At 49.3% G+C, this 14230-nt stretch overlaps 5 protein-coding genes across 5 annotated transcripts; 3 read left to right on the top strand and 2 right to left on the bottom strand.

Moving 5' to 3' along the window:
• Nucleotides 1-1092: 1092 nt before the first annotated feature.
• On the top strand, nucleotides 1093-2492 carry CC84DRAFT_459387 (uncharacterized protein). The gene is made up of 2 exons (XM_018186364.1): nucleotides 1093-2376; nucleotides 2449-2492. The coding sequence occupies exon 1, from the start codon at nucleotides 1585-1587 to the stop codon at nucleotides 2218-2220; it is 636 nt and encodes a 211-aa protein (XP_018040373.1). The 5' UTR covers nucleotides 1093-1584; the 3' UTR covers nucleotides 2221-2376; nucleotides 2449-2492.
• A 3093-nt stretch (nucleotides 2493-5585) lies between these two features.
• CC84DRAFT_1172488 (uncharacterized protein) lies at nucleotides 5586-6554 on the top strand (the record flags this gene model as incomplete). Its single annotated transcript, XM_018179983.1, has 1 exon — nucleotides 5586-6554. The coding sequence occupies one exon, from the start codon at nucleotides 5586-5588 to the stop codon at nucleotides 6552-6554; it is 969 nt and encodes a 322-aa protein (XP_018040374.1).
• Nucleotides 6555-9169: 2615 nt separating this feature from the next.
• On the top strand, nucleotides 9170-9612 carry CC84DRAFT_1161021 (uncharacterized protein). Its single transcript, XM_018177635.1, has 2 exons — nucleotides 9170-9253; nucleotides 9331-9612. The coding sequence occupies exons 1-2, from the start codon at nucleotides 9189-9191 to the stop codon at nucleotides 9530-9532; spliced, it is 267 nt and encodes an 88-aa protein (XP_018040375.1). The 5' UTR covers nucleotides 9170-9188; the 3' UTR covers nucleotides 9533-9612.
• Nucleotides 9613-11208: 1596 nt separating this feature from the next.
• Nucleotides 11209-11998, bottom strand: CC84DRAFT_459473 (uncharacterized protein). Its single transcript, XM_018186366.1, has one exon. It carries the CDS (start codon nucleotides 11844-11846, stop codon nucleotides 11355-11357), a length of 492 nt encoding a protein of 163 aa, XP_018040376.1. The 5' UTR covers nucleotides 11847-11998; the 3' UTR covers nucleotides 11209-11354.
• Nucleotides 11999-12428: 430 nt separating this feature from the next.
• CC84DRAFT_1082413 (HET-domain-containing protein) lies at nucleotides 12429-13607 on the bottom strand (the record flags this gene model as incomplete). The annotated part of the gene is made up of 1 exon (XM_018173980.1): nucleotides 12429-13607. A coding segment is annotated over one exon (1179 nt), but the record flags the coding sequence as incomplete, so codon positions are not given.
• Nucleotides 13608-14230: the final 623 nt, after the last annotated feature.

The raw sequence follows: 14230 nt of genomic DNA on the forward strand, positions 1-14230 counted from the left end.
CTACACGGTTGTTAAGATATACATCTGCAGAGGTGCGCAAAGTTGGTGGGGTGCGCCGCTCGCTTGTACGCGCCGCTCGCTTGTAAAACACGTTAACTGCTAGGAGATTCCATTGGTCTCTTACACTTGCGGGTTTGTTTTGGTTACTAATTATCTTCTTATGCTATTACTACAGGACGCTGATCTTCAATTGCAGGACGTGATGGATTGATATACGTGATAGAGATGTACTAGTACAAACTACGCATACAAGAAAGAAAACTATTCTTGGATGATAATCTTTTTCATACTTGTCTAGAATAAAGATGAAGAAGACGATGATGCAAGACAGGATCGCACTGGATACGCTAAGACGGGGAAAGGGTAAGGTTTGTAAGAGCTGCAAGAGTACCTAGTGTTCTGTGCTAGGCGCTTATGGTGGGGTTTATGCAAGCTGCAGGTAACAGCTTGGCGGTGATGGAGGTCGTTTATGCCATCAAGGATCAAGGCTCTGTCCAATATTTGTATCGCGTTCTGTCGTAGGTTGCAATAGTACGCGAAGATTTCCATGCAAATAATAGTTGCCCAACGATCCTGTGCGACGCCTATCGTATAAAACATAATCAGAAGTTACAAAATCCAACAGGACAAAATATCTCGTGTGTTTATTCCTTACAGTCTGTTTCCACTCTTATGAGACAGAGGTAGACCACTTCCTCAGGGTCAGATGTTATATTGTTGGGTCACAATATCGAGGTTGAGTTGTGAAGTTTAGCAATGACCACAAGAGATCTCGAGGAGTCATTTCTAGGGTTGTGCTACTAACGTCTCGGAAACCTCCACTCACCCAATATGTACTTATCTTCGAAGTCGACGGTATGCGCCTCTGTCCTCAAGTTAATGTTGACCCTATGATCGAGCAGAAAATTGACTCGTTGCAAGCCGACTCCAGTCCATTGGTCGCTATGTAGAGCTTGACGCAGTGGAGCCCGTTCAAGTGCATTGTATTGATCTTCATCCTCTCCGTGCTTTAGAAGAAGCCTTGCAGCATCAAAATTTCTCCCATCCAAACTTTTGTGAAGGGGTATATTGAGACTTGCCCAGCGAGGCGCATTTGGAGGCCTATAGGACTCAGCGACGCAGCCACCTGCGACTTAAAGTATTTTCTCAAGTTTTGCTGGGACCATTTGGCATTCGGGTTCAGGCCCTCGTTCAACGCTTTTGTGATGTCTTCGAGACTGCAAGGAGACCGCTCTACCGAGACAGCCCGCCTACTTCTGTGCCAGAGTAGGATTCAGGTAGAGCCGGTGGCGGCGGATACACGTCTTGCATCATGTCGGCTTCAGAGGACACGATCGCTGAGATGTAGTACAACAGGCCTTCTCATACAATTGACAGCTGACGTGGTTCCAAGTCAGCGGGAGGTTGAAAGCTTTCGGCTGCACTTGCCTTTCGAAGCCGACATCGGCTCCACTTCCACTGGCGGGGACTTCGCCGTAGCCAACCAAGTGGGATGTATTCGCGTCTTATCAGCAGAAACAACGACCCTCGACAGACCCCTCTTGCGCATCGGGCGCCTCCTTGTGCACTCCTCTCACGACTGCAATGTCCTACGAAACAGCCATCGCGGCGATCGACGCTGCGCACGCGCAAGACCCGAACAAAATCACCATCGCTGGCAAAGAAGTACCCTACGAGCTGCACTATGCCGAAAAGTGCACGTCCTACCTCGACAAGCGCAGCCCTGATGCTTCAGAGGCTCTGCGTCTTGCAATCCGCGCACAGCACTTCCGCCGCTGGGAAGTTCCGCGGAACACATACCCCATGACTCGGGTGGGCTACCATACTTGGCGCACGTATCTCAAGAAAAGGCAGGCGGACCTAGTCATGACTATACTGGATGAATGCTACGGGACGTCTGCAGTTAACCGCGATGAGCACATGGCGTTCCTGAACAGGGTCGGCAGCTTGATAAAGAAAGAGGGATTGAAAGAGGGCGATGAAGAGGCAGGTGTATTAGAAGATGTAGCTTGCCTCGTTTTTCTAGACGATCAATTCGACAAGTACGCGAAGCTGTGGGACGAAGGCGAGAAAGGAGAAGGCGGGTTAGACGAAGAGAAGGTGCTGGGCATATTGAGGAAGACTTGGGCGAAGATGACGGAGAAGGGTCACGAGTTGGCACTGCAAATTCCGATGGAGGGGCGGCCGAAGGAATTAATTCAGAAAGCTTTGGCTGGTTGAAGATATGCTGGATTGGAATAGATTGGATTATGCTATATCACTGTGCCGGAGCAGAGTGGGTATCGTTCAAATTGTGGCAAAAGGAAAACCGCGGTCCTAGTCGTCATGGTCGTCGTCGTCGCGGTAGTGGGACACACGCCTATGCGCCGCCTTCACGCTTCGCATACTCTTCCTCCATGCGCTCTTCGTACAGCCTCTCGGCTTGCATCTCAGCTTCAGTCTTTTCTGTGTGCGTAGCCGAGGCTACGCTTTGGGTGGACGACTTCTCGACATCTTGAGCGGTCTGCGAAGAAACTGAGGATGTGCTCTTGTCGCTGGACTTGTCGTTTGTGGAAGGGAGAGGGACAGGCATCTTGAATGTGTATGGCGTGGGAGTGTTGAGATATTGTCCGAAGGGAGGTATCAGAAGTTGTGTAGTGTGAAGTGGTAGAGGATGCAGTGTATCGTGGAATTATGTGGAGGATTGTAGCTTTAAGGACCACCACTTCTTACGTCATTGTGGCGGTGCAGACGTGGCTGGAAGCTTCCCTCAGCTGACTCGCCGAGGTACTCTCTTCTCCCCGACCAGAAGGTGGCAAGCATCGCAAACTTCTGCCGACGCTTTTCGATCGCGATCTTCAGTTTTTCGATCCTTTCCATTGAACTGCTCTACTCAAAATTTCGCAATGGATCTCAATTCCTTTTCCATCCCTACTAAGGAGGGAGTCGATTATGCATTCCACTCATGCAACTTTACAGCATTGTAGGGCCGTTGAGGATTGGTAAGACACGGGAGTAATGCGAGAACTGTGTGAGCAGCAACAGAGAAAATTTTTGCAATCGTCTCCCCCCTTACTAAGTAGTGGCTCAACTGGACTGCCGAGGTTCGCTCATGGACTTCTTCGCCGTCAGAGGAAGAAAGGGCACCAGGTGCATTTAGCTATTTATCAGTGCCGCGGCTTGGAGCAGATATAAGGGGATGATCAGGCGGCGGTATATTGGAAAAGGAAGGCAGATTGGTCATGGGTTGGTCACGGACTTTGCAGCGTTTCTGGGATGAAAGCCTTCGGGAGCACACCAGACAGTTGCGAGACAGCCGGACCAGGAGTAAATGCAGAATCATCAGAACACACTGAGAACAATCTGCATACAATAAGTGTGACTCTTGACAACCAGAATGAGCGATATTTTCATCCATTGCGATACTTCGCGCGCTTTTGCATGCCGTGGCGAGACGCCATATGTCTTCATACCAAGTCAAGATAATAGTCTGCCATTATGGAAGTAGGATCAACATACCCTCTCACCCTGATGTCCTCGCCTCGGATCTCTTGTGAAACTTGGTTACTGTAGAGTATTTCCAAAAGTTCAGGTTCGCTTGCAGAAAACGTATCGAGCATCAACTCTACATGGTAGGTAACCACAGGTGCTTTGGCTTTGTCAAATGCCAAAATTACCTAGCTACATTATGTGGGACTGAGTATATCTCCGTCGATAATCAAACTTGGTGATAAGAAGGCTAAAGATATCAAGTTATTTAAGCCCGGAAATCATCGTCGTAGCAGAGATCATCCGCCCGCGTGCTCAATGGACTGAATGGTTTCCTTTCGATCGTGATGACATGCCGTTACCGATGTTGGACTTAGAGCTGATATCTTACGGACGAGTCTTCGCTTAGCGAATCTATTAAGTCTACGTAAATCCTATCGATCTGCCTCGTTGCCAAAATTTATGCAAGAGACAATTAGGGCAGCTCGGGATATTGCGCGAAGATTAGTAATTTCAGTAGTCAATAGCATTGCGTTAATATCCAGGAACTGGCCAGATGACACAGGCGTTCTCCGACATATCTACCTTGACAATACAGAGAAGTTCGCAACTGTCCACACCGAAGCCATTACTGCAATTACAGTCATCCGCGGAAAACTAAAGGTAAATAGTTCGGAGAGAGAGAGAGAGAGCCAAATACACGTGGGACGTGTGTGGAAGCAGTGATGGATGATCTCGAGGTCAGGATCCATCATTTCTAAATCGTCAAAGCAACGGGAAAGGACCCTAAAAGTTGCAGTGAGTTGCATATTGAATGAGGGACTCACCCGGAGGCCAGCCTCCGCCATCTTTGGATCGGATGGTGTTCTATCGTTCTGTACTACGTGCACGCTCTAGAAGACATTTTCAAAGGTCGAAGTCGTCACAACTTAGACTCGCGTAATTTATTGAGTCTTTATAAACTACAGTGGACTTGTGGTATGAGCGACATTCTTCAGGTGCAATGCTGGTAATTCCGTCATACGACCAAGTGTAAACCACGTGCATTGTACTAAATCCAAATGTAGGTATTATATAGCTCCTTATCGGGTAGAATTTTGTACTCGACGCCCCGTAGACAAGATCTACGCGCGGCGCTGCACAATTTCCAAATTGCACTTTCATCAAAAGCCAACTCCCGTCGGCAGTGCAACCCCTCAGAGCCCCTCTCACATACCGCTTATCTATACCTACTACTGTATCCACCTCGCGCTAACGAATGAATCACCACACTTGTGACGCGCTCATCGCCTGAAAAGGCTGCCGCCCCAAGTTCATCCGCTTCGAATCCATCTATCCTTGGCCCGACTGGCCACTCGCCGCTCTCACTGTTCCGGACCCGACCACAGGCGCGTTCGACCACCAGAACGGCTTCAGAGAAGGAAGGCGTTACGCGCTAAAACAGACCGAAGACGTCCACAAACTGCTGCAAATGGTACCGATCACCAAAATCCAAGACTACGTCAGGAGCAACTACGTCGGCCGGTCTTTGTTGGACAAGAAGGGTACCTTGGTGATTCTGACGCATGTAACGGACAACACGTCCGTATATACGAGCTTCTGGATAGGTGGAAATTTTGCCATCCAAGGACTTCTGCAAGGTCCTATTCCCGCAGTGGCGAAGATGGAGGGACTGGGCAGTGCCTTGCATACTTCGCAGGGGAGTTTCGCGCGGTACACGACAAGGTGGTACAGAAGCATGGATTGCAGCCAGATGTGACCAAGGATTGGAACAGCTTCCCCTGAATTGTGTTTATAAACATGCAGGGATGATTTGGGTATGTCTAGCGCGTGCCCGATAGAGGGCGCATTTTGGTGAAGCGGCATGATGGCTATGGAAGTTCAGCATTCGGTGGAAAGTCGAGGTGATCACTCTCACTTTCACTTAAATTTCATATCAGTAAAGGTCCACATTTATATTGAATATCGTTTGTCAGATACGCTCCCCGCGTTTGCTGACCGCCGCGCAAACCTGGCGGATATCAAACTCGCCAGCCCTTCCCATACGATCGCCGACCCATCTTCTCGTCTCTAATATTCAGAGTGACCAATGCCGCATGAACCTTCGAATCAACACAATGGAAAGTGACACCTATACCGACCCGCTTGCGAGCCTCTTTCGCCCAGCAGACAAACCCCGGTTTGCTAGCCTCAACTGGCCTGTCTGGGATGGCGCGATCTTCGATCCCAACATGCGAGCAAACAGGGACAGCGATAAGCTAGCCTTCATTGCCGGCACCGTCTATGTCCGCCACGCCGTCAGCTTAAGGCGCCCGAAAATTATGCTCAAGCTCCTCGACCAGGCTACCCTCAACCACCTTGCTCGGTGGGGTATCAATGGATTCGTTATCGGCGAAGAACGGGCGTCGGAGCGAATAGAAAGGGACCGTGATCTCCTGGCAAGCTTTCGGTCCGGCGTACTTCTTGCCATGGACGAGCTGAGGAAGGCAGAGGTCCCGAACAACGTCAACCAGGACGACTTAAAAGAAGTGATCGACGCACTGGAGTCTTATGTCCATGGACATTTTGTGGAGATGGCTGAGCTGGGGCCTGCCGTTGCAGAAGCGGTGAGGGCCGAAGACGCCCTCGCACAAACCAACGCGATGACGATGGCTGAAGAGTTCGGAAGTGATGGAAAATATGGAGAATCCGAGGAAGAGGGTACCACCGCGCGCAAGTTACAATATGATGTCAGCGCCGATGAGACAACTGCACCAACAGACAGGAAATCACCTAACGACAGCAACACATCTGCGACAGACTATGATGGCGATGACGACGATACCCTCAAATACTTCGAGCAAGTCGAGATTCTTGGAGATATTTCCTCTTCAAGCAATGACGACGGGGGGGAAGAAGACGATATCGACACAATGTCATCGAGCTTTGCCGAAAATGAGCGCGCTCATGGAGCTAATGCCACCCATGAGAGTGAGGTAGCTTCCGTCAGGCGTGCAAAGAGGGCGAAGAGCAAAAAGGCTAAGAAAGCGAGGAGTCAAGCTAGGCGTGACAAGAAGAAGGTAGGGACGGCGCAGACTGAGTCTTGAGTTCTCTTTATGGAATACCCCCCAGATCCAGGAGCTCGAGACATATCGTGTCACCCAAGGCGAGGATGGACGAAAACCGCAACGAGAAGAGGAATCTAGAATGCTTAGATGAGACACAAGGGACGGTCGGAGTTTGACCTATTCTTCTAAGACTTCCCGCAAACAGGCCATTACTCTGGATTGGGGAATGGTGTGGGAGTGGTGGGCCTTTCCAGGATACAGCTGCGGACTGGACCATTCACGGGCACTCCTTCACTCTTTTTTGTTCAGATTTCTTTCTGTTTGCACTGTACTTGGCACGATTCTTTCAATACATCGTCTACTCTACCTTCGTGCTCATACCTACAATCGTCAACTTTTATTAAATTCGCACCCTTGTCTATGAAACCGAAATCGGTATGTGCTAACTTACTTTAACTGAATGATGACTTGCGTCTAGAAACGTTCCACAAGCTCTCGTATAAGACCAGTCCCCTCCATCAATCTCTGCTACACCGCTCAGTCAGACTTTCCCTGCTGTCCTTACGTTATCCTTCGCAAGCCAAAGCAGTAAAAGCAGTCGAGGTTTGGTTTCGTTGAGCTGGCACTGACCTCCTCCAAACAGGAGTCGAGGAGTATTTGCATTCAGTATAGAGTCATGCTGCGCTAAACCACCAACGCTGTATCCCTTTCTATCTGTAGGTCCGCCATGTTTCTTCTCTCTTTTGAATAACCAATGAATCCGAAATCAAAGACCTGACTCTGTCTTTCCAATCACCACAAACGTTTGCATGAACTCTTAGCTCATAAATAGGACCTAGGGTTTCTTAGAGGTCGGCGATGACAAACGTGTTTAAATTTCATGTTTGCCTCCTTCCCCCGTCCCTGGGCTGTGTGCCGCCCTCGTCGGAGTTCGGCTTCTCCGCGGAGCGATTCATCCTTTCACCTGTGTTCAATTCATATAAGTACAGGGTCGTCGGTCGAGAGAACTCGTCAAAGTTGGATTTATATACTATTGCTACTCAGACGATGTTATGCGGGAGGCACAGCACGGTTGAGTCTGGTTCTGGGGTGGTACTTACTTGAATTTCGTTGTTTGGATGACTAGAGGGAATGTTCGACCAGTATGGAAGAAAAGGTTCTTGGCTTAAAGGGCAAGGTGATTTCGCGGAGGATAATGAACACAAAAGTTGAGAGTCTTATATCTTTGAGACTGTAGAAGCTCTCGAACACCCTGTGTGGTCTCATCAAATTGCTTCCTGGCATGTGGTCTCTTCCCAAAATCTTTCTTCGATGTTTCATGAGAGATTTCTCGATTTTTTATGTGGTCTCGCGTGTATGCCTCATTGCCTCAAAGGGTACGGGCCAATTGGTATTTCTGATTTCTGTTTGCATGGGAGAGATGTTACACAAAGCTCTGCTATCATGGTTGGTATGTCGATTTCCGTGTGGCCCTCGCTATTATCAAGAACCAGAGTAATTGTATTTTTATGCCCTGATTGCAGCTTCCATCAATTGTGCTGCCTCTCGTTACATGCATGCGACCATTTTAGGGAAGTCCTTTGAAACTCGAATAGCATTATTACCTCTTCGTGCATACCTGTGCGAGAATGAAGTTGAGATGCTTCAAAACATGAACTGTACATTATCTTCTTATTCGACAGATGCATTCGACACGTGCATTTTGCGTATTTTGACGTGGAAGGGCCGCGCTCTTTGGTGAGATCTGCCGTAAATGATGCACGCCTGCGCGGTTCGCGATGTATGGAAGTTCATGTGGTCTCCCGATAACTTGAGGGGAAACAAACGCGCCAAATGATCTGTGCGTGTGGTCTCACGGATACTCAGGGGATGTGAGACCACGTTATTGGCTCTGATAAGCATCATCGATAGTGTTAGCCGTGGTGGCGGAGCGTGAACCCTGATAGACTGCATGAGCTTCGGTTATTGTCCTATCAGCGTGCAAGATGTCAGTAAGGCAAACTCAAGGCACCGATGAGACCACGCCTGGGGAATACTTAAGTTTGTGAAGTCCGCCGGGTGGCAGTTTTCGATTTGACACTCCATTTACTTCCTCGACTGCCGGGGAGGCTGCAATCCCAGTGTGGACCTACTACAAGTTTCTGCTGTGAGTATATTTACGATCTCAGCCCATACATCATTATAGGTTAATCTTGAGGAAGGCTCAGCAATCGAAACAAAACCGCGAGTGCGCGCGCGGGGCGCTGACTCCGCGCTCGTGCAATTCTTGGACACTACGATGATCATCTAAATACTCGCTCACACCCCACCGCGCGACAAAACGAAGATCAATTCAGCTATTCTGGCTTGGATGAATGGCTGGCCAGCTACGACTGGGATTCATGGTCGAGCGAGATTCTGTTGTGTCCGGATCAAGTCTGGGACTCGATCATTGGACCTTCTACCTATGGTATCTTGGACCACGCTCCCTTTGAATCCCAGCATGGCCATTCATCCAACTTTGGTATTGAAGAGCCGCTTCAAACAGTGGATCCCAAAGTCGTAAATTGGGATTTGAAAGTTCCCTTATCTCTCGGCCCCGAATCCTGGTCTCAACCGGTACTACACCCTCCAGGCGCTTCCGAGAGCACGTCCTCCAGCAACGAGAAAGGTTCGCCATATACAAACAGTGCCATGACACCTTCACCCCAAATTGAAGGCTGCCGTGTCCCTGATCCTGTCGTCACTCGACGTACCCTGTAAGCGTCACCCTCCAGGTGATGGATTCGGCCCGAAGATTTGAGGTTATTCTTGCTCTCGATTCTAACATTAACAGGCCACAACCTGCGGCGATATCTCCTACACTTTCCATTTGCAAGATTTGCAGCCGAAGTTTCGCAGACCGCAAATCGCTTTGGAACCACGATCAATCTATTCACAAAAAAAGGCGATACGACTGCGATGTCAGGGGGTGTACGTACAGGGCGACTAGGGCGGCGAATCTTAGGAGGCATAAAAGAACTTGCCATGAACATTGAGTACCTTAGGGGGCGATGTTCACGTTTGAAAGATTTCAACGGACTTCCTACCGTCTAGTTTGGATTTGACTCGTCGTCAAGTGGTGGTGCAGCGCTCCCAACAGTACGTATGGAGTACGGCAACGCACAGGGGCCATAATCTTGTAGTAGCACGGTTCACATTACAGTCTTTCTGTACCTAAATTGAGTGATATGTGGATAGTGCTACTATGGTAAGATTACGGTCCCTGTGCGTTGCCGTACTCTATACGTACTGCTGGGGGTGCTGTGGTGTTTGGGCTAATTGGGGTTATGATGATCAAGTGGGGTGAGGGGTTGACGCAGGGTGAGTGCCACGACATTCTCTCTGCATTCTGACAAGTTACCATGTTCCTGAAAACCCGAGGACACACGGTCATACATCTTCGCTTAGACACGTCGAACCACGCTAACTCGGTGCAGAGAGCGTGAAACTTGAACGCTGTAGACAGCGTTCAAGTTTGTTTGACACACAGAACATTGTTCGGACCAATCTGATGGATTCTTGCGCGCAGTGGCAGGAGCAGCACTTCCTATGGTATATCTGGAAATTCCAGGTCATGCTCGGAGAAGATTAGTTGCAGAGGTACTTCCAGCGTGATGATTTTTTCATTGATTCGGCACATTGGGGTTCAAGAGGTGCTTCTGTGGTGATTGTCTCTTACATGTATGGCTTCGGCATGCTGGACTGAAGCAATGCATGTAAGAACCCATTCTCACAGAAGCACCTCTTGAAATCCAATGTGCCACCTTTAATCCTCCGCCTTAGTGGTGTTGAGGGCAGGAACTGGTCCAAGCATATTATACGTTATTTTTCATAGCATGCATGTTTCTCATTTTGGGACTGCCTAGCGATCTCTTGTGTACAAAAAGAGCAAATTTGTGTACTCCCCCTTCTTTGCTTAGTATGTTAGTCTTTGGGCTTTCAATAGAAGTATACTCTGATGCCATTTTAATACCAGTAGGAATTTTCCGCAACTTTGCCCTTGTGTCAACCTGTAACTTTGGAACTTCCCCTCTTCGTCACGATCTCCTCGACTAGATAGGCTCGACTACCTTTATCTGATCCTCGCTGCTTCGGTACGGCTAGATGACAGGAAAATGCCTTCCCGCACTTGTAGGCACTCTGAACCCACGATCACTTCTATACGGAACCCTGACAAATCCCAGCAGCACAAATGGCGCTCAGAAGCCCAGAAACGCAAAGTTCGAAAAGGAATACAAAAGCGCGTACATCATCTATCCTTCGAGAAAAGTCTGGCACTCAACGATCGATTGATTCCACAGGTGCGCTTGGTCAACAAGTCCTTGAGCTCACACTCTCTCGAACTTGCAAGCTACACTATCTCCTCCATGACAGCCAAACCGCCTCTACATGGGCGACTATCACCAATTTTGTCTGGGCCTGCGAGGCTCGTGCACTCTGCGATGCATGCGCAACGCAGGGGACGAGGATATTCGAGCTTCATGTCTAATTTCGGCTGCACCAGAGTAAGGGCCACATCAGTATGATGCCCTTTGTCTTTTCCGCAATAGTGTGTCCGTCGATACCACGCCAAAGACCCAGTCTAGGTCACTCGTTGAACGCGTTGGGCCACAACTCCCTGTGTACCTACACGCTAGCTGTCTTAGGGATGGTTCGAAACCAGAATATTACCCTTGGGCGATGAGATCGAAAGAAGAAGAAGAGGGTTAGAAGCTTGGAGGATTATAATACGGGGATATGAGATTATCGGGGACAGAAGGCCCTTCAATCTGGTGGACAGGCAGCCTGATGAGGTGAGAGCGTTGGGCTCTCGGTCAATCATACACACGGTCGATTGAGTGTCAGGTTATATTCATGGAAACTTAATATCACTAAGTCACCCCAGGATGCGCAATAGAGTGGGTGAAGCGACAGCCACTGGAAGGGGCACCCCGATACAACACAATAAGTAGAGCAAACTATCCATCTCGATTCTCTACTCTCTGGGGCCAATGTGCGGGACCGAAGGCTCGAGGAGCCACAAGAAGAGCTCGATGGTATGTGCTCCAAGATCGTACAAGAACAGGTGTCACATGACAGAGAAAAGGTACTGAGCGAGTGTAGAACCTTGAGAGACGTTCTCAAACGAACAAATAAGGCGTTTCCTGAGCAGTGTTCGACAGCAGACAGAACGAACGTCTGTACACAGGGGATGGGTCGGCCCGCCCCAGGTAGACCGCTCAAGATCAAATCCGCAACAGCTAGTCCCAATAAAACAAAAGACCAGAGCATAGGAAAGGATAGCGTTGGATTACATCCCGCATCTGGCATTCATACCAACCTGATCTGCATACGTCTCCAGCCAGCTGCGAGGAACTGTTCTCGGAAAGCTTTCTCCACCTCTTCATCTCTTCGCTTTAGATCGAACCGCAATTTGGCATACCCCACTCGCTTAGCAACCGCTGCTTTCCGGCTCACCCAGCTCATCATGAGCAGGTGCAATTCACCGCCAGTTGAGAACAGCTCATGTCCATACAGAAAAAGATAAAAGTCCAAATGTCCATCGCCACACAATGTTTCTTCTATTAAGCCAAATTCCCCCATATTCAACTTCGCAGACGGATCACTTTCACCCTCATCGACCAGCGGCAAATCGCAAGAACAGGCGCGTGCGTCACTCGTATCGAAAGTTTCCTTGAATTGGAAGGTGTGTTGCTTATGGAGCTGCATGCAAGCGGAGGTTCTGGGCCGGGTAATGCAAGCACCCTCCACAACAATGGATGAGCCTGTTTCAACGGTGCCATAGACGAAGCAAGGATCCTGTAGGCAAATGTTGTTCTGTAGAAGCTTGATACCGAGTTGAGCCGTCCAGATATCGCTGTATGGATTCAGGTTGCCGATTGGGTATAGGAAGATGTCTTCCATGAAAACAGCGCCATCTACGCTTGCCCAGCTCCAACTAGGCGCTCTGTATTCGGGGGGTGTTGTCAAAAGAGTGGAGCTATCCCTTTTCCATGACAGACCAGCGACAAAGTGTTTGCTCCATATGCCTGAAAGATACTCTCCCATCTCCCCGTTGTGGTTCAGAATATCGGCAACACCTGAAATGGCATAAAGTTTGTCCGACGGGAAGGTCAAAAGGCGGCCTGTGTAATTTTGTACGCAGGAACTCCAGCCTGCAAGGCGTTTTGACTCCTGTATCGATGTCTCCTCGGTAGTCCCACCTACGGTTTTATGTCGTCCAGGCGCTTGTAGAGCATTTGTCACGAAAGGTTGGATGGCGCTCTTATCCAGATCTTCCACCTGTATGAAGTATTCCAGGCTGGAAGCTTCGAATTTAAAGCCGTTTCCACACTCCCAGATCATCTGTTGCGTCGTGTAGTGTAAGATTCGGGGTGCAAGCGTTCGTTCTTGGGCAGCCCAGCCGCGCGTTGCCAATGCGGAGTTGCTGATGTCTTGGAGGGAGCTGAGCCTTTCGTCCCGCAAGCAGTACTCTTTTTGCCTGCCAATGGCTGGCGAATATTTAATGTGACGGTCGATTAAAATGCCTTTGCTGCTATCTTCGGCAACAGTGGCTGCAATCATGAGCGTCGACAGACCGTAGTATGATGACATTTTGGGTGCTTCCTCTGCCCACTCCGCGGCATTGTCTTGACTGATACAAAGCGCATCGATCCACAAGTAGCGGAAACCAAGACATCTTGTGATTTCGATCGCATCCTGAAAATTTTTCGGGAGCTCTCCATATGGGATAGCATTGTGGAATGTGGAGATCAGCGAATCCTTGAGCTTTGATGCGATGTCCGACTTGCCCCAACAGTGGGAGAGAATCACATAGTGACCCTGAACGTGACTGGCGGCGCGCAATCTGCATGGCTGCGCGAGATCCGCGGGTATCTCAATGACCCGCTTCGGCAGGGGTACCTGAGCTGGTTTTGCACAAATCTTGTGGTTTGCACATTCCTTCGCCCACGAGCGTACCAGATCAAAGCATTTCTTATCCAAAGGACTAACAGGAATGTGATGCTTAAAATCGATATGTGGGTGGGGTGGATCTAGGGTTCCAGTTGCGATGAGTATCTGAAAAATCATCGGAGGGAAGCAGTTTACCTGTCAAAGGCTCTTCTGTACATAATTGTAGGTTTGTAATCATCGTAGCACCACTCGAAGGATCTGGCGGCCATGCTTCCAAACGAAATGCTGGGAGACCAGCTCCAATTTGCCTCAGGGTCAACAACCAGCCCTTCGGCAATGGCGAAAGGCGATGCCACTCTTCGGAAGCACGGAAAACCGTGCAAAAGAACTCGCAGCCACCGCAACCACGTCGACCTGAACTCACGCTACGTGATCTCTCCAGTAGCTCTTCGTAGAGTCCAAGCTTTTGTGTCCCAACGCGTGCCTTGAGATCGATGTCAAGTTGTGAGCAAACACTACACAAGTCCATACCCGCTCTTTGAGATGTTGGACTACAGTCCATGGTTGGTTGTTCTTTTACTGGTTGTTTTTCGGGAACAAGAGTCAGGGATCTTCTAGTGGCTGTTGTAGGCGAAATACGTAGTCAGGTACTGCACCGATAGTACGGCAGTACAGCGAGTCCTGACGCATTGGAACCACATGTCGCGGTGCGTACGGTGTTATTAGGAGTGGTGAGATGCCAGCATCTGCATCGGGCTGGTAGCATATACCCAGCACGGTGGTCGGGAATATGATACGAC

Source organism: Paraphaeosphaeria sporulosa, assembly GCF_001642045.1.
Source record: "Paraphaeosphaeria sporulosa strain AP3s5-JAC2a unplaced genomic scaffold CC84scaffold_2, whole genome shotgun sequence".
Classification (NCBI taxonomy): domain Eukaryota; kingdom Fungi; phylum Ascomycota; class Dothideomycetes; order Pleosporales; family Didymosphaeriaceae; genus Paraphaeosphaeria; species Paraphaeosphaeria sporulosa.

What these genes read in the sequence shown, in the direction of transcription:
- CC84DRAFT_459387 (XM_018186364.1), top strand. Translation starts at nt 1,585, where the DNA reads ATGTCCTACGAAACAGCCATCGCGGCGATCGACGCTGCGCACGCGCAA.
- CC84DRAFT_1161021 (XM_018177635.1), top strand. Translation starts at nt 9,189, where the DNA reads ATGACACCTTCACCCCAAATTGAAGGCTGCCGTGTCCCTGATCCTGTC. An exon ending in GTCGTCACTCGACGTACCCT is followed by an intron (nt 9,254 to 9,330) that starts GTAAGCGTCACC and finishes TAACATTAACAG; the next exon opens with GCCACAACCTGCGGCGATAT.
- CC84DRAFT_459473 (XM_018186366.1), bottom strand. Translation starts at nt 11,846, where the DNA reads ATGCCAGATGCGGGATGTAATCCAACGCTATCCTTTCCTATGCTCTGG.